The 13,962-nt window shown below is 47.2% G+C and overlaps 1 protein-coding gene across 1 annotated transcript in view; it reads right to left on the bottom strand.

Annotated features, from left to right (window-relative positions):
- LOC149440134 (G protein-coupled receptor family C group 6 member A-like) overlaps window positions 1-13,962 on the bottom strand; it is a 77,722-nt gene that overhangs the window by 9,944 nt on the left and 53,816 nt on the right. Inside the window, exon 5 of the mRNA XM_089658894.1 lies at window positions 7,124-7,241. Coding sequence (XP_089515020.1) covers window positions 7,124-7,241 — 118 coding nt within the window. The remainder of the gene's footprint in view (window positions 1-7,123; window positions 7,242-13,962) is intronic.

The following is a 13,962-nucleotide window of genomic DNA, read 5'->3' as shown; positions in this document are numbered from 1 at the left end:
TTGGATCAGTTCGCTCAGGCATTGCAGACGCTGCTTGCACGCACAGCTCACCTTGCTCCTGGTGCAATTAGGCCGGTTGTCACTCCTGTGGTTGCTACCGCTGCTGCTCCGGTTGTTGCGCCTGCATCTGCTGCTGCACCTGTGGTGCCCAGAGGTATGACTGGTTCAGCCCCCCTTCCACAGTGCTTTGGGGGTGAGCCGAGTCAGTGTCAGGGTTTCCTTAACCAAGTGGACATATATTTTGAGTTGATACCCCACGCTTTTCCTACTGAGAGGTCAAAGGTGGGCTTCCTAATCTCGCTGCTCTCGGACAAGGCCTTGGCCTGGGCAAATCCCTTATGGGAGAACAATAACCCTGTGATTTACGAGTTTGCCGGTTTTGTTGTGTCCTTCCGTAGGGTATTCGATGTGCCTGCTCGCTCTGCCTCTGCTGCCAAGCTGCTCATGACCATGCATCAAGGTTCACGGACCGTTGCCGAGTACGCCATAGAATTTTGTACTCTGGCAGCAGAGGTGGGTTGGAACAATGAGGCTCTGGTGGCTGCTTTCTCTCATGGTCTCTCAGATGCGTTGAAGGACAAGATTTCAGCCAAAGAACTGCCTGTGGAGCTTGAAGCACTCATTTCCTTCCTAATCCTGATTGATACCAGGCTCAGGGAGAGGGCTTCACTTAAGGAGCATCTGCAGAGGCCTCATAACCGATTGGCGCCTACGTTTTCTGTCCCACCCATTCCTCCCTCTCCTCCCATGCCTCCTGGGGATGGCGGTGAGCCCATGCAGCTGGGGTCTGGAGGTGAGCCCATGCAGCTGGGGTTTGCTCGCCATTCCGAGGGGGAGCGGGCCTCTCGGCGTCGGGAGGGTCATTGCCTGTACTGTGGTCTTGGTGGGCATTTTCGGCAGTCCTGTCCGGTCCGTCCGGGAAACGCTCGCACCTGAGATCCCATCGGGGGCAGATCTTGGGTGGAGTTTCCTCGTCCTCGGTGTCCCACAAAGATAAACCACTAATCACTGTTGTTCTCTCTGGGGCGGAAGGCTCGGTAACGGCCCAGGCGTTGGTAGACTCTGGTGCTGGTGGGTTGTTTATGGACAGTTCGTTTGCTGCTCAGTACTCCATTCCTCTGCAGGCTCGAGTTACTCCATTGATTCTTGAGGCGATAGATGGCAGGCCCCTGCAACCGCCGCAGGTTACCTACGAGACCCTACCGGTTGAAGTAGCTATTGGGGCTGTTCACATGGAGTTGGCCTGTTTCCAGGTAATTTCTTCTCCGCACTACTTCGTGGTTTTGGGATATCCCTGACTTCAGAAGCACAATCCGACCTTTAATTGGCGGTCGGCCGAGATTTTCTCGTGGTCTCCACAGTGTGGGGCCGGTTGCATCCATGGACCTGTTAAGGTGTTGTGTGCCTCCTCGGACTCTGTGTTGCCCACTGACTATGGGGAGTACCTGGACGTGTTTGACAAGGTGCGCACCGGTGCTCTGCCTCCTCATCGTCCATACGATTGTGCCATAGCCTTGCAACCCGGTGCCACTCCTCGTGGCAGGGTGTATCCTCTTTTGGTTGCGGAGAATCAGCCCATGGAGGAGTACGTTGTGGATGCGCTTTCCCGGGGGCACATTCGCAAGTCTACTTTCCCAGCAGGAGCTGGCTTTTTCTTCGTGAAAAAGAAGGGCGGTGAATTGAGGCCTTGCATTGATTATAGGGGTCTCAATCAAATCACGATTAAGAATGCATACCCAATTCTGTTGATTACCGAGTTGTTCGACCGCCTCAAGGGAGCATCGGAAGCTTTCCTCTGCAGAATGCAACTACCAGATTGGAGACAGGATGTTGTTGGCCATTATTCAGGCTCTCAAGGAATGGAGGCACCTGCTCGAGGGTTCTGCGGTTCCAGTTCTCATTCTCACTGACCACAAGAACCTGACGTATCTCTCGAAGGCTAAGAGGTTGACTCCCCATCAGGCCAGATGGGCTCTGTCGCGTTTTAACTATGTGGTCTCCTATTTGCCTGGCTCCAAGAATGTCAGGGCTGATGCCTTGTCGCGGCAATACTCTGAGCTGTCCAGGGAGGACTCTGAGCCGACCTCTGTCATACCTTCGGATCAGATCCTGGCTGCCATTCGTACCAGCCTGACTTCTCCTCTTGGGGAGCAGATTTTGGCAGCTCAAACTGATGCTCCCTCTGAGAGACTGGATGGTAGATGTTTCATACCTGAGGGATTGCGAACCCGCCTGCTGCGTACCTACCATAATTCCAAGACTGCCGGTCATCCGGGGAGGAACCAGTTGTCCTGGGTCGTTTCTCGTCTATTCTGGGGGCCATCTCTCCGTTCCGGCATTGCCTCATATATAGCGGCATGTTCTGTCTGTGCCCAGAATAAATCTCCTCAGCATCTTCCATTTGGCCTTCTGCAACCCATTCCCAATGGGAGCGTCCCTGGTCACACCTGGGCATGGATTTCATTGTGGACCTCCCTGCGTCTTGAGGCCATACGGTCATTCTTATGGTCATTGATCGTTTCTCCAAGATGTGCCATTGTGTTCCGTTCAAGAAATTGCTGACTGCGCAAGAACTGGCTACGGTTTTCGCCAGGGAGATCTTTCGCTTGCATGGGTTGCCTAAGGTGATTGTCTCGGACCGTGGGAGCCAGTTTGTGTCCAGGTTCTGGCGCGCCTTCTGCTCCCAGTTGGGCATCAAGCTCTCCTTCTCTTCGGCTTACCACCTGCAGTCCAATGGGGCTGTGGAGCGTTCCAACCAGGCCCTGGAACAATTCCTTCGCTGCTATATCTCAGACCATCAAGACAATTGGGTCGATCTCCTGCCATGGGCAGAGTTTGCGAAGAACTCGGCTGTCAACTCCTCCTCCGGGATGTCTCCCTTCATGGCCAACTATGGGTTCCAACCCGCTGTATTGCCTGAGTTGTTCTCGCCACAGGACATTCCGACTGTGGAGAACCATCTTGCTGCCCTGCGTTCTTCATGGGGGCAGATCCAGAGGTCCTTGAAGGACTCAGCACAGCGCCAGAAGCTCCAGGCTGATCGTAGACGGTTGCCCGCTCCTTCATACCAGGTCGGAGATCAGGTGTGGTTGTCCACTCGTAACCTCAATTTTCCGGTGCCCGCACCAAAACTGGCTCCCCGTTTTGTTGGTCCTTTCCGCATCCTCCGCAGGGTGACCCCGGTTACCTATGCCCTTGCTCTTCCTCCTGGGATGTGTATCTCCAATGTCTTCCACGTATCCCTGTTGAAGCCTCTGGTCTGCAATTGCTTTACTGCCTCACTGCCTCGGCCCTGTCCTATCCGGGTTGACAGTCATGAGGAGTATGAGGTGAGCCGCATCCTGGACTCTCAGTTGGTCCGTGGTCGGGTGCAGTTCCTGGTCCATTGGCGTTCCTGGGTTCCTTCCGCGGATGTTCATGCTCCTGCCCTCCTCCGCACTTTTCACACCCGCTTTCCCCAGAAGCCTTATGTTGAGCCGCGGAGGGGGAGGGGCCCTTGAGGAGGAGGTACTATCAAGGTCCTACCTTTCCTCAGGGCTTGTGCTGCTCCATGTGCTGGCATCCATCTTAGGTCTGCAAAGCATTGTGGGATCCTTTATGCTTTCAGCCCTCTGCGGCTCCTCCCAGGAGGTGGCGGCTTATCACATTTAAGTCTGCTGTTTGCAGCTGTCCATTGCATTCGTGTCCAGTCTGTTGCACAGCAGCAAGCTCCTGTTCAGCTAACTCTTTGCTCTCCTGGATACCGACTCGGCTTTGGCTAAGACTCCTCCTGGCTTCTGACCCCGGCTCTGGCGACCATTCTTCCTGGCTTCTGACCCCAGCTTCGGCTACGATTCCCACTGGTTCTCAGCTTGATTATCCTGGAAGACGACCTCCACAGGAGAACTTCTGTCCTACCAAGTCATCCGCTGTTGCTGTCGGACTTGCATAGACTCTTGCCTTGTTTCTGTGTAAAAAAACCTACCTTTAATTGCACCTCCTTGTGTGTCTGGCTCCTCGCTCCCTGACAGATTTCACTATAGGCACTATTATTTTGTTTTCCTAAATTCCCTGAAGAAGTGGGTCTTATTCTATAAAACGCATCGGCTCTCTGGATCAATTATCCATTTTTCTAATTCAACTCTATGGAAATACATTTGCCTAATGATGATCTACTTATTTGATGTAATTGGTGGGGCTCTTATACTCTTTCTTGTGACGCTTTTGCATCCCGGGCCAGAGCCTTTCCCCCTTTTTGTTATTTATATATTGTTATTTTGTTTTTGCTGCTTTACTATGTATGTGCCTATTTTGGCTGACCAAATTGTCTTTCTTACCATATGTGTGTTTTTTTAATAAAAATTACAATAAAACATGTTCTATTTTATCTAGTGTTTTCATGTTGTGCATCTTTATATATGGTATGGTGCCCTGAAAAGCCCCATTAGTTTTTCTCTGTTAGGGTCTTTGCCACTTTAACCCTTCCATTTTCCCCTGTCCTGCCCTGACCTGGCCACTTCTGTCTACAACAGCTCACTCTTATCCTCACTGCATGCACTTGCTCCTCTTACTACACCCAGAATAAGACCTCGACCATTATAACCTAGGCAGACTGACAACACCAGAAATTTTTAGAGACATAGCCATGAATTAGAGTGATTGTGGCGTAAATCCAAATCGCTGCACACCTTCACCCTATATAAATCTGCCTTCCTAAAATACAATTCCACCCTCCATGCTGCCAAGAAAGCCTACTTTGCCACTGTCATTAATACTTTGTCATCCAGTCCTCATTGTCTCTTTTCTACTTTTAACTCACTACTTTCTCCACCACCTCCACTGAGTAACTCACTCACTGCTCATGAGATTGCCAATCACTTCAATTGCCATTCATTGATGCAATTCACGGGTATATCTTGGCTGCACAGATATCTATCCCACTTAACATATTTGTAGAAAACCACATTCAAAACTTTCCTCTTTTGGCCTTGTTACTACAGAAGAGGTTGCCAAACGTTTCTCAAAAGTCCACCTTACCATCTATCCGCTGGACTCCATTGCCTCAAAAAACACTACAGTCACCCTCTTCCTCTATCCTATCTTCCCTCATTCACATCTTTAATCTCTCCCTCTCTACTGGCACCTTCCTCTCCTCTCTAAAACACACTAGAATCACCCCAATCCAATACTTAAAACTCACAAATGATTTACTAACTGCTAAAACCAGTGGCCACTACTCTAAACTCATACTATTAGACAGATCTGCTGCCTTTGATACTGCTGATGATCCCCTCCTCCTCAATAAACTCCACTCGCTTAGCCTCCAAGACTCTGTTCATTCCTGGTTCTATGTAAAAAGGTGGTGGTGGCAGTTTGAAGGTTAATTGTGTAATTACTGTAACCCAGTGACATTTGCTCTCAGGCTGCTGACACATAGATTGTGGTCCTGCAAACTGGAAAACCTTTGTGCAGGGTGCAGCTGAGAGTGGCATTGTTACGCAAGTGACAGCGTGGTGTGATATTGGCTGGTCCTTTGTCTTGAGTTGGTGAGAAGGTCAGAGGAATCGGGCACCTCGTTGCATTTCAAACTGCACTTGTGAAGCTCGTGCTAGATGCACGGCAGGGCCCATTCCACTACTGGGGAAAGGTAGTGGAGAATGCTGGACAAGTGGATGTGGACATGGCTTAGCATGTCCCTCCTAATTGCAAACAACAGTGAAGGTGTAAATCTACATGAGAACCTGAGAGTTATCTGAAGAACAGTTGTGTAAATGTACACTATGTACGTTCATTTCTAAAATTAGAAGCATGCCTTAAGGTCGGGTATTCCCCCATGGAGGCCTCATCTTTTTCCCAGGGCATTGATGGGAATGCACAGAGTAAAGGTACCCCATGTGTGAGGCAGTGACCCTGCTATAGGTGCCTAGCATAGCTCAGAAGAACCCACCTCAGGGGTAGTCCTCTTATGTGACCCATAAGAGTGTGAGTTCTCCTACTCTGTCCACTTTTTGGTGATTCCTGAAAACTCATCTCTTTAGAGAAGCCTATCCTGCCTTCAGCTGACATCTGAATCTTTTATTTCTCCCTAGAGTTCATCCTTCACAGTTATTATATTTTGTTCCACTTGCCCCTCCCTTTTAGATTGTAAACTCCCATGACCTACTAACCCTCTTGTATTGAATTGAAACTGTTGGTACTATATAAATTATATATCAATAATAATCTGACTCGCTAAAAAAAATGCACTGTGTGGCCAATATCTTATCTTGGCAGTAATTAAGCAGAGAGGTTAAAAAATGAATCAAATGCAAAACTACCTTAAGTTAGTAATCTATAAATCTCTATATTTAATATAATAAAAAATATGGAAAAACAAGCACATAAGCGAAGTCAAATAACAAAATTTAAAGAGGAACACTGCAATATTTATTCATATACAACTAGTCATTATCCTGATTAACTTCAACTATGACATAATGATGTAAGCGCTAATAATATGGGCCCTCTGATTCCTCTTGTATTAAATTGCATCACAACTGTTCCATCTCTCTCTATTTTGTAAAGTGCTGTGTAAACTGTTGGTGCTATATAAATCCTGAATAATAATAATTACAAAGGCTCAAAGTTTAATTCATAAAATAACTATTCAACCTGCAGATGCCACTACAAACTCTAACTGGCAATTTGTATCTGCTGTAAACTGCAATTGTCAGATACAATTGCAATATTAAAAAGTTTAGAGAACAAAAATGATATATTTTTTTACATTTTTGTGCATTTGCTACTTCAAAATAAATAAACAGAGCATTTTTTTTATTATTACCAAATAAAAGTCTTAATTGTTCATAAAACTAATTACAAAATACAAACTAGTTGTACATTTATATCCAGTGGTTATAACTGGTGCTGCAAAATTGGACCTGTGCTTTAAGGCATCAGTGACCTCTGATCACAAAAGTCAAAAAGAATAGAAATGAATTTTTTAAATTTATTTTTGTACTGCACATAATACGTTTCTAGAACTCATACTCACATGATGGCTTGTGTGGAAGGTAGCAGCAGCACTGTGAAATGTATCAGTTATTTGCCCACATGAAGGGAAACACGACAGTTTAGTGAACCAGTGAGATTTCAGTATACCTACCAGGCATGGGGGAGTAGGTGTTTTCTGCACAAGCATTACATTCATAGCAGCAGCTGATAATTGAATGCTCCTTGAAATACCCAGGCTTGCAGGTTTCTGTACAGTTAGAAAAAGGGACCTGCAAGATAGCATTCCACAATTTAAATCAAACAATTCTAAAAACTGCAGTGAAACTGCAGAACATTTTGTAAAATGATGCAATGCAAGTTTATTTGACTGTAACATAAGTGTGAAAAGTTGTGTGAATGAGTGATGCAGAGTGATGGACTGTATTAGGCAATGGTCAGAGACAGAAACTATAGAAGTGAATGGTGTCTTTAACTGGAATTTTTTAACTAATCAGATTGCATTCCAAGGCAGTTCAGCTCTTACTGGCAAGCAAGGTGTAACACGGAAAATTAATTTTTCCTAATTTATACACATTGGGACAGGAAAATAAAGTTATTATCATTTTTGGATGCAGACTCAGTGGGTGTACAAACCTGAGAACTCAGCTCAGCAGAGATCTAACAAACCTCCCTCCATGATCGCCCCACCTTCAGTCCCCACACCGCTCTCTATGATCACTCCACCTTCAGTCCCCACACCACTTTCCATGATAACTACACCTTCAGTCCTCTCACCTCTGTCCATGCTCACCCCACCTTCAGTCCCCACACCACTATCCATGCTCACCCAATCTTCAGTTCCCTCACTTCTCTCCATGCTAACCTCACCTTAAGTCTGCTCACCTCTCTCCATACTCATCCCACCTTCAGTCCATTCAACTCTTTCCATGCTCACCCCACTTTTAGTCCCATCATCTCTCTTCATGCTTACTCACCTTCAGTTCCCTCACCTCTCTCTCTCTATGTTCATGGCACCTCAGACCCTTCACCTCTCTTCAAACCACCATCTTCAGTCCCTTAACCTTTTTCCATGCTATCCCATGTCAGATGGTTTGGATTGAACTCAGTAGACCTCCTCTCTATTTAGGTAGCAGGAGGAAGCAGCACCTTGGGTAATCATAAAAGCCAGTACTCTCACATGATAACCAGCCCCTTGGCCCCATTGTTGAACAGCACTTGAGGTGTGCTGTGATTTCACTAATGGGCTATGTTGTGCAAGGTTTTGTATGGGAATAAAGAACTCCTTGGAGTAATTGGCTTGGGTCAGCTGCCCTTTTTGCATAGAATTTCAAGGCTGCCATGGTCGCAGGAAAAGTCATGTAATATCTCTCTGATCATGGCAGCAATAAAAACAAAATGATTTATTAGCATGGAGAGGAGTTAGACTTTTATTGTTTTCTTTGTCTACTTCTGCCTGTGACCAGTGCACCCTCTCATTTCTTCTCACTGTGTCACCAGGGCAACAAGATTGAAAAAATCTCAGTGTGGACATGAGCAGCAATAAAAACTTGAAAGAGGTTTTGACTTTTACCCATTCTTTCAGAAACAACTGAGTACTGTCCGTGATACTTTTTTCTTTTGCACTAACATATAATTTTGAGGACAAGCTTTCGGTGGAATGTCCCCTTCTTCAAATTCCAAGCAGTACTTAGTACTGCTTGGACCTTGAAGAAGGGGACACTCCCCGAAAGCTTGTCCTCAAAATTATATATTAGTGCAGATAAAAAAAGTATCATGGACAGTACTTAATTGTTTCTGTCACAAATGCACTAATATGGCTACAATCACCTCAAACCCATTCTTTCAAAAATGAAGATACACGTTTTTGTCTGGAGTTTCGTTTCAGGATAAAGTTGACACCCAATGAAGAGCAATGTGATGACATGCCCTTAGAGGGCAGGTCCACGATGCCTTGTACTTACTTGAACTATAACATTGACAACCATGTAATCTACTTTCTGTGTGTTTTGGATGCAGAAAAAAAGCACACTGAAACACATGTGGTGTTAACTGACCCTAAAAGAAATTATGCAGAGCAGAAGAGGTGAGTATTGCAGCTAGAGATGAGCGAATCGAACTTGGCGAAGTGGAATTTGTTTAGAAGATTAGGAAAAATTTGATTTGCGCCGAATCCGAAAATTAGCAGACTTCGGTTGCGCGAATCGAAATTTTCCAAAAATGGCGGCGACATGTGTGGCGACGGAGCGGGGATCTCTGGGAAGGCGCGCAGACAAGGCGCGCTGACCCATAATGCATTCATTCATGACATGTGATCGCATTAGCCAATCAGCAGCCAGCCAGCCAGCACTGTGTAATGGTCGAGCTATAAATTGCGGCCATCTTAGAATTCTCCATTAGCCTCCGGTCATTCAAGAGAGACAGACCACTCTGTATTAGGGACAGAGTTAGGGCCAAAGAGACTTTAGGGCCACAGAATCGTTACTTAGGGACACAGAATTGTTACTCAGGGACACAGAATTGTTACTCAGGGACACAGAACTGTTACTCAGGAAAACAGAATTGTTACTCAGGGACAGACACAGAAATGTTACTGAGGGACGCAGAATTGTTACTGAGGGACACAGAATTGTTACTGAGGGACACAGAATTGTTACTCAGGGACACAGAAATGTTACTCAGGGACACAGAACTGTTACTCAGGGACACAGAATTGTTACTCAGGGACAGACACAGAATTGTTACTGAGGGACACAGAATTGTTACTGAGGGACACAGAATTGTTACTCAGGGACAGACACAGAATTGTTACTGAGGGACACAGAATTGTTACTGAGGGACACAGAATTGTTACTCAGGGACACAGAATTGTTACTCAGGGACACAGAACTGTTACTCAGGGACACAGAATTGTTACTCAGGGACACAGAACTGTTACTCAGGGACACAGAATTGTTACTCAGGGACAGACACAGAATTGTTACTGAGGGACACAGAATTGTTACTGAGGGACACAGAATTGTTACTGAGGGACACAGGATTGTTACTCAGGGACAGACACAGAATTGTTACTGAGGGAAACAGAATTGTTACTCAGGGACACAGAATTGTTACTCAGGGACACAGAACTGTTACTCAGGGACACAGAATTGTTACTCAGGGACACATAACTGTTACTCAGGGACACAGAATTGTTACTCAGGGACAGACACAGAATTGTTACTGAGGGACACAGAATTGTTACTGAGGGACACAGAATTGTTACTCAGGGACAGACACAGAATTGTTACTGAGGGACACAGAATTGTTACTGAGGGACACAGAATTGTTACTGAGGGACACAGAATTGTTACTCAGGGACACAGAATTGTTACTCAGGGACACAGAATTGTTACTCTGGGACACAGAACTGTTACTCAGGGACACAGAATTGTTACTCAGGGACACAGAACTGTTACTCAGGGACACAGAATTGTTACTCAGGGACAGACACAGAATTGTTACTGAGGGACACAGAATTGTTACTGAGGGACACAGAATTGTTACTCAGGGACAGACACAGAATTGTTACTGAGGGACACAGAATTGTTACTGAGAGACACAGAATTGTTACTGAGGGACACAGAATTGTTACTCAGGGACACAGAATTGTTACTCAGGGACACAGAATTGTTACTCAGGGACACAGAACTGTTACTCAGGGACACAGAATTGTTACTCAGGGACACAGAATTGTTACTCAGGGACAGACACAGAATTGTTACTGAGGGACACAGAATTGTTACTGAGGGACACAGAATTGTTACTGAGGGACACAGAATTGTTACTCAGGGACAGACACAGAATTGTTACTGAGGGACACAGAATTGTTACTGAGGGACACAGAATTGTTACTCAGGGACACAGAATTGTTACTCAGGGACACAGAATTGTTACTCAGGGACACAGAACTGTTACTCAGGGACACAGAATTGTTACTCAGGGACACAGAACTGTTACTCAGGGACACAGAATTGTTACTCAGGGACAGACACAGAATTGTTACTGAGGGACACAGAATTGTTACTGAGGGACACAGAATTGTTACTCAGGGACAGACACCGAATTGTTACTGAGGGACACAGAATTGTTACTGAGAGACACAGAATTGTTACTCAGGGACAGACACAGAATTGATACTGAGGGACACAGAATTGTTACTGAGGGACACAGAATTGTTACTCAGGGACACAGAATTGTTACTCAGGGACACAGAACTGTTACTCAGGGACACAGAATTGTTACTCAGGGACACAGAACTGTTACTCAGGGACACAGAATTGTTACTCAGGGCAGTCACAGAATTGTTACTGAGGGACACAGAATTGTTACTGAGGGACACAGAATTGTTACTGAGGGACACAGAATTGTTACTCAGGGACAGACACAGAATTGTTACTGAGGGACACAGAATTGTTACTCAGGGACACAGAATTGTTACTCAGGGACACAGAATTGTTACTCAGGGACACAGAACTGTTACTCAGGGACACAGAATTGTTACTCAGGGACACAGAACTGTTACTCAGGGACAGACACAGAATTGTTACTGAGGGACACAGAATTGTTACTGAGGGACACAGAATTGTTACTCAGGGGCAGACACAGAATTGTTACTGAGGGACACAGAATTGTTACTGAGGGACACAGAATTGTTACTCAGGGACACAGAATTGTTACTCAGGGACACAGAACTGTTACTCAGGGAGACAGAATTGTTACTCAGGGACACAGAACTGTTACTCAGGGACACAGAACTGTTACTCAGGGACAGACACAGAATTGTTACTCAGGGCAGTCACAGAATTGTTACTGAGGGACACAGAATTGTTACTGAGGGACACAGAATTGTTACTCAGGGACACAGAACTGTTACTCAGGGACACAGAATTGTTACTCAGGGACACAGAACTGTTACTCAGGGACAGAAACAGAATTGTTACTGAGGGACACAGAATTGTTACTGAGGGACACAGAATTGTTACTCAGGGACAGACACAGAATTGTTACTGAGGGACACAGAATTGTTACTCAGGGACACAGAATTGTTACTCAGGGACACAGAATCGTTACTCAGGGACACAGAATTGTTACTCAGGGACACAGAATTGTTACTCAGGGACACAGAACTGTTACTCAGGGACAGACACAGAATTGTTACTGAGGGAAACAGAATTGTTACTGAGGGACACAGAATTGTTAATGAGGGACACAGAATTGTTACTCAGGGACACAGAGTTGTTACTCAGGGACACAGAATTGTTACTCAGGGACACAGAATCGTTACTGAGGGACACAGAATTGTTACTCAGGGACACCGAATTGTTACTCAGGGACACAGAATCGTTACTCAGGGACACAGAATTGTTACTCAGGGACACAGAATCGTTACTCAGGGACACAGAATCGTTGAATTAAAGAGTATGTCAGACAACACGCAGAGGAGTGGCAGAGGAGGCAATGTTTCAGGAGCGAGCAGACGTGGCAGCAGAGGAAGGGGTCGAGGCAGCACTAGTCGCAGCCAGAGGCCAGTGCTCCCTGTGTCATCCAGCGGTCGTGTCTCCACCGACAACCCTGCCGTCATCGATTGGTTGGCTCGGTCGTCTTCCTCTTCACAGGTCACCTCTGACACCTACAGCCAACGGTCGGTGGGTACGTCAGACACAACCGTTAGTTGGCATGGCCCGGGAGCAAGCCCACTGAAATCACGTGTCCTCTACCTGCCCCTGTCCTTTCGTGTTCCTTCACCAAGCGAAGTATCGCATGCTGTGGGCTCAGCCCCACTGTACAGTGAGGAAGAGCTAACAGAGGGCGATCAGGAACGGGGGGAGACATCCGCCTCTTCAGCAGCCAGACGAAGAAGTACTGGCGAGGAGAGTGGCTCGGTAGCCGGTCTAGAGACAGGTCTGTCTCTTGACCCACACGCAGCCGAGGGGGCTAGTAGTGAGGCGGAGACCCTAATTGATGATGATGAGGCTGATCGCACTTTGCAGCCTCGTCGTCATCAGGCTATTGCTTCCGCATCATCAGGAGAAGAGGGTGCCAGCTTGGCAGCGAGCAAAACAGTCGGTGGGTTGCCCAGGAGGCAGCAGGGTCGCAGCAGTGTCAGTGGAGGCAAACGGCCACGGAGTAGAGCACCAGCTCCACTGCAGCCTACCACCACGGCCAGTAGTGGTGCCGGTGTGCACGGAGGAAGTAGCAGTCAGCCAGTGAGGAGTAGCGGGGGCAAAGTTTCCTACTCGGCGGTGTGGCAATTTTTCGTCAAGCCGCCCAAGGAAGTAAACGTAGCCGTATGTCGACTATGTGGCCAGAAAGTCAAGCGTGGCCAGGGGGCCCATGTCTCCATCGCCACACTCTGCCATGTGCCACTTTCAGGTCTCCTCACACTGCTGGTGGGTTCCATTTTGTCATAGGGTGCTGGCAGATTACGGGCCTCCCATTGCTGCTGCCAGGCCCGTAATCTGTCATGGGCCCCTGTACCGCCTCCTCATGCTGCTGCCAGGCCCGTAATCTGTCATGGGTCCCTGTACGGCCTCCCATTGCTGCTGTCTCCATCGCCACACTCTGCCATGTGCCACTTTCAGGTCTCCTCACACTGCTGGTGGGTTCCATTTTGTCATAGGGTGCTGGCAGATTACGGGCCTCCCATTGCTGCTGCCAGGCCCGTAATCTGTCATGGGCCCCTGTACCGCCTCCTCATGCTGCTGCCAGGCCCGTAATCTGTCATGGGTCCCTGTACGGCCTCCCATTGCTGCTGTCTCCATCGCCACACTCTGCCATGTGCCACTTTCAGGTCTCCTCACACTGCTGGTGGGTTCCATTTTGTCATAGGGTGCTGGCAGATTACGGGCCTCCCATTGCTGCTGCCAGGCCCGTAATCTGCCATGGGCCCCCGTACCGACTCCTCATGCTGTGACGTTGCAACAAGGTGGAATTCAACCCTACATATGTTAG

The sequence above is a fragment of the Staurois parvus genome, unplaced genomic scaffold, assembly GCF_062004578.1.
Source record: "Staurois parvus isolate SC_StPar_1 unplaced genomic scaffold, SC_StPar_1.0 ptg001110l, whole genome shotgun sequence".
Taxonomy (NCBI): Eukaryota; Metazoa; Chordata; class Amphibia; order Anura; family Ranidae; genus Staurois; species Staurois parvus.
Note: the sequence above shows the minus strand (reverse complement) of the source record. Positions and strands in the feature narration are given on the sequence as shown.